Below are 5257 nucleotides of genomic sequence, written 5' to 3' on the forward strand. Positions count from 1 at the left end.
TATATATTTACTCTTCCCTTTGCCTGACTTTTGAAAGCCTTTCTATTTTTCACTGTGCTGCAGAGTTTTGACAACACAACAGGTCTGGTCAGTTACAAAAGTGGAGGAAGATTTACTTGTTGAAAATCCACCAAGACAGACTTTCACGTGATTCTGGATCTGATCATATTTTCAATTTCTGTCATAAGACAGCCATAATGTCCGGGATAAACAGTCACAAGCCCTTACCATCAGTTGCACACACTGCAGTGCGCAGGGATATAATTTCAGTTAACACAAACCAGTGTGTCTGTTGTGATATGTCTCAACCTTTAATATGGCTGGATTGATCCCTGAACAAAACGTCCAACACCTACGTTGTGCCAAGATGAAGTCAAGGACTTACAAGTGAAAAAAGAAATAAAAATTAAATAACGAAACCTAACACCCACTTGAAACCTGGGTTTTCCTTGATAACTATAATCTGAAAAATACTGTTTTGATTTGTGCTGCCCCTATTTTTCTGCAGAATGGAACGAGTTCAAACCTGTGGTCATGCAGGGCATCAGCACCTCCTACCAAGAGTGGAAAATAACAGCAGAACAAGTTTCTCAGCTGGTAGGTATTCTGCAGATGGAGCAGAGGCTTCGACTGTTTGGAAGCTGTCACCTTAATCCTTGTATACTTCAGCTACTTACTTGTGTACTTCAACTATCTATACACTTAATAATTAGTTTATAAAGCAGTACCAACTGCACATCTTACTTTGCTTGCTCTGAACTTAAAATGTCTTAACAACGACGCTGTTTTCTGTCACTATTTTTCACACGAGCTGTTCTGATGTCACTCGTGTGCGTGTGCCACAGGTAACCTGGAGCACCAGGTGTCACCCCCGTGCCAACTGTTATCTTGGTACAAACTCACCACCGTGCGCTATTTACCTGCCACGACCATTTTCTCCTCCCTTCCTTTCAGCGCGGCCTCTCTGCTCGGCATCTGAGTTTTATCAAATGTTTTATCGCTCATTGTTTCAGCGACAGCGGAGCACACGTAAACTACGAGGAGCCACACGATCTGTGTTTGTGTTTGAGGGCGTAACTGTGAGGTTGCCCGAGTCTTCCGGCATGCCTCCATGGCGCCACGTCGTTCCGTTACATAGCGGGATAAAGGGGAGGGAGAAAGGGATGGAGAGACGTCGTCGAAAACGCCATCAATATGAATATTCATCGCGCGTGGGCAACGCCGTGCACTGCATATTAACTAGTCAAGGGGTTAATATGACTTTGGCACAAAAGCCTGCACAGCACCGTGTGCGGGAAAGAAATTAAATTTAAATAAATATCCACGGCGTCCAGCATGTAAATGAGCACTCGCCAGTAATCAGCGCTCATTCTGTAGGAGGTGCTACTGGTGGAGCGGGTTGGAACATAGATGTGTGGAAGGTTATTTCCCCTTTGTGGTATTTTATATAAAGTAATGCTTGTTTGTGGTTAACGTTGATGAGAAACAGCATTGAGAGCTCGCAGTTAATATCTAACAAAATGGCTCTAAGCCCTGCAGGATAAATGAAATGCAAACGAAGATGGGCCACGTTTTCGTGGACACAACTCTGACCACATAAACGATCCTAAAATATCGAAAAGTCATGCCCTTTAATGTCTTTAAGACCGTACACCAGGTCTTCTTGGTTATTTCCGCCTTATAAACCTGACACCTATATTTTTCTTTAGAAGAATCACATGGAAGAATATGTAGAATGAAGAATGTGTACTTGCAAATGCTTGGATGAGGTAATGTAAAATCCCAACTAGTGCACGTATATTATGTCTGGAGACATCATTCGTGATGATTCGATGACTAAAATAGGGGGAAATTCCAGTCTGAAGTCTTCAAGCAAGGCATACTTATCAATCATCTGACATCTCATTAGCAATGAAAGCTGATGCCTTGGATTGAAAGCTGAACATAATTTCAGTTTTGTGAAACAGACAAAAGAGACAGAGACTAAGAGGTAAAGAAAAGTTGAAAGTATTGGTCAGCTGATGGATAACCAAGGACAACTAATTAATTGTGCCAGAATTTCTACTCTAGAATCTGTTGGTTTTGTCTGTTAAACAAAAAGTCCTAAATCTTTAGTTTAGGACTGTTGAGCAGATAAAACTCCTACTTTGGGAGAAAGTTCACCCAGGAGTCAACAACAATCATTGTGTCCTTCACTGTCTTTAACTGGCACTAATATGATGTGTGATTTGCAATTATAACCCACAGAAAAAGGCAAAGGCACAAAACTATTTAAACTATTAGTCTAAAAAAAAGTCACTCAGAGTTACAAGTCTGCAACAGTCAAAAAGCAGAGTTTTACTGCAAATACAGCCAGACCAGGTGATGCGATAGTAATGACTGTGATTATTTATGTGCGGAAACTTAAAAAAACATTTTTTTGTGTGCGCTCTGAACCAGACAATGAGAATAACAAAGAATTTGGGGCATTGTTCCTATATCCTGCAATCCAGAATAACATCACACCCTGCCGCAATCCTCTTTTCCTCTCCCTCTTCCTCTTTCTCTCTCTTATCTGCTGGGGAAATGAAGCTCAATCACCTGCGGAGGAGCTGAGGGCGGCATTGGGGACTTTGCAATGCAAATGCCAGGTAATTACCCGAAAGCTAGGAGAGTGGAAGCACACGGATGAAAATAGAGGAGGCAGCGGAGAGAGGGAGAGAGGGAGTGAGGGAGAAAGAGAGCGATAGAAGGAGATGAACCAAGCACAAGGTTCACATGCCTGTTGATGCAGGATGATTGGGGTGTTTTCAGGGTGTTGTAGGGAATGTAGGAAGTGGAAAGGGGAGAAGGGGTGGAAGATGAGAACCACAGGAATGGATTGGATCTAAAAGGACTCTGTGTTGTGGGTTAATTTCCTCCTGCGTGTCAGTCTGAGTCTGTAAAAGTATATATGTTCATTCTGCCAACACATTCATTTCTAATAATATGCATAGTGTTTTTTTTTCCATGAGTGCAGTACTCAGTTGTGCCTGCACTTGGATTTGCTTGTGCCTGAGTGCTTACATCCACGTAAACATGTATGAGGGCCTGTGCGCATGAGTGTGTGCGTGCTCCGTAATGGGCACTAGTGCAGGTCGTGCTCATATATGCATGCGGAGAGCGACTGCATATGTCTGGCGTGTGACTCGTGTGTAGTAGCAGAGGATTTAGTGAGCATGCCAGCTTGCAGCTGCTTGATTGTCAGTGAGTGAGAGCAAAGAGATGTGCAGATGTGAGTGAGTATCAAAGAAATTATGAAATGACCTGGAATTAAACACTGCAGTACTCGGTATCATTGCATGTTAAGCCTTCTGTTAGATGGCGACATGGTTGGGAAGCAGGCTTGCATACCTGGTTTACACAATTTTATTTAATAAGACAAAAAGCCTATTTGCAATTTAGTAAAGGACTCCAAACATCTGATTGTTTGTGTGTTTGTTGAAGATATTACCAAGCAATAGTGTGACTCACAAGCAGTTTGCACCTCAACTCAATAGCTGCCTCTGATTAACATCTAAACAGAACAGGAGCCAGCCAACCAGAAAACTGTTTTGGCGATTTAGTGTAATTGTGGCTTTGCAAAAGTCTCACTTCACCTAATTAGAATAATAAATCATGCCGCCTCGTTCTTTTCAAAGGGCCCTCTATCGTATCGTCGAAGCAGGTGGGATTGTGGGATGGTGTGAAAAAACAAAGGGTTTGATTGCTCTGCTGAACCTACAGTCAGTTAAAAGCAACATGGCGCTCTCCGGGGATTCATATTAAAAAGTAAGGCTGTATCAATTCATACAGCAGAGTGGGAAAAAACGAACTTGACAAATTTTGATTCATATGCTGGCCCATGCTTGACTTCACTTGACATAAACCACTTGGCTCATTGGAAAATAGGGAGAAGAGATGGGGGCCTGTTTGAATGACATGAAAGGCTGAGGCATGGCAGTACCTTTCTTCACTTGTTTCAACAGGAAAGTAAATATACACTATAATGGACAGCTACTATGGATGATAATATAATATTTGTCCATGTTATATTAGATTTAATAGTACAGTTTTGGTAAAAAGAAAGCAAGGTTTTGTGCATCAGGATATAATAATACTACTACTAATAATAATAATGTAGTCTTTAACAGGCCTTAAAATAAGGCAAATACAATCTCAAATAAACTATAAACTATTACACAGTGTCACTATTTATTTAGTAAAAATAAGCCAAAATACAGAAACTATGTGAAAAGTACACCCATGATTTGCAAGCTTAATAAGAATTTTCTTTACAATATTATAAGTTCAGTGAAACTTAAGTCCTGCCACAGCACGTGAGACAAGTTGAGGTCTGGACTTTCCCTGCACTATCGAAACACCTTGATTCTCTTATTTTCAGCCATTACATTGTAGAGTTACTGATGTGCTTGGGATCCTTGCCTTGTTCCATGACCCGATTTCAGCCAAGCTTTAGCTGTTCGACAGATGGCCTCACATGTTTTTCATGTATTCAAAAGTCACATGGACTCGTCAAACTCACTGACTGCAAAGCAATCTTCTCCTGTGGGTACCAAATAAACCCAAATGATAACCCCTCCACCACTGTGCTTGACAGTTGGGATGAGGCATTTGTGCTGATATGCTGTGTTGGAAAAAGAGAGAGGAGGCGTTTTCCTTTTTTTTTTTTTGGCATTTCACAGCGTGACCTTGGGTTAAATTTGCTAGGAAGATTGGAATGATGGACTTTAAATTGTTTGGAAATGACGTTCCCAGATTGATGGGCAACAATGATTACTTATTTAAGATCACTGCTCATGTTTTTCCTCCTTGGCATTGTTTTAACACATAGAAATAGCTCAGGGAGCAAACTGCCAAAACGTCTGCTCTTAGTGAGGTGCTCACGCTTGCTGTTGATCAGTTATTTAAGAGCATTTAATTTAGACCGAGTTATTTTTCATGCCTGATATGTAAAATAATAGAATAAAAAGGGGGTGACGTTTCCTTTTACCATGACTGTATAAACTCATTGCTCTCTTCTTTTCTTTGATTTCAATGAGCTTCACTGACACAAGGGCAAAGGCAGTAACCTAAATTATAAAAATAGCTCAAAAAGTTGTTTCTGTTTATCTGGACGTTGTGTTTGCAGAATGCTTCGTCATTCATCAAAAAGTGCATGGATTATAAAAAGTCTGTTATTAATGTTGACTGTGCAGGTAATAATTGCAACCATCACTTAATTTTATTCCTCATTAAT

The 5257-nt window shown here is 40.7% G+C and overlaps 1 protein-coding gene across 2 annotated transcripts in view; it reads right to left on the bottom strand.

The window, feature by feature from the left end:
- si:ch1073-358c10.1 (peptide methionine sulfoxide reductase MsrA 1) overlaps positions 1-1889 on the bottom strand; it is a 46786-nt gene extending 44897 nt beyond the window's left edge. The window contains exon 1 of one of the 2 annotated variants that reach the window (XR_315994.2): positions 921-1889. Coding sequence is in view for 1 of the 2 variants with exons in the window: in XM_005925659.2 (XP_005925721.2) it covers positions 921-1206 (286 nt within the window). In the remaining variant the exon portion in view is untranslated. The remainder of the gene's footprint in view (positions 1-920) is intronic. The other variant, XM_005925659.2, reaches the window with a different exon arrangement.
- Between the last annotated feature and the right edge of the window lie 3368 nt (positions 1890-5257).

The sequence above is a fragment of the Haplochromis burtoni genome, unplaced genomic scaffold (genome assembly GCF_018398535.1).
Source record: "Haplochromis burtoni strain Fernald_Lab_line unplaced genomic scaffold, NCSU_Asbu1 Contig_86, whole genome shotgun sequence".
In the NCBI taxonomy this organism is placed as follows: Eukaryota; Metazoa; Chordata; class Actinopteri; order Cichliformes; family Cichlidae; genus Haplochromis; species Haplochromis burtoni.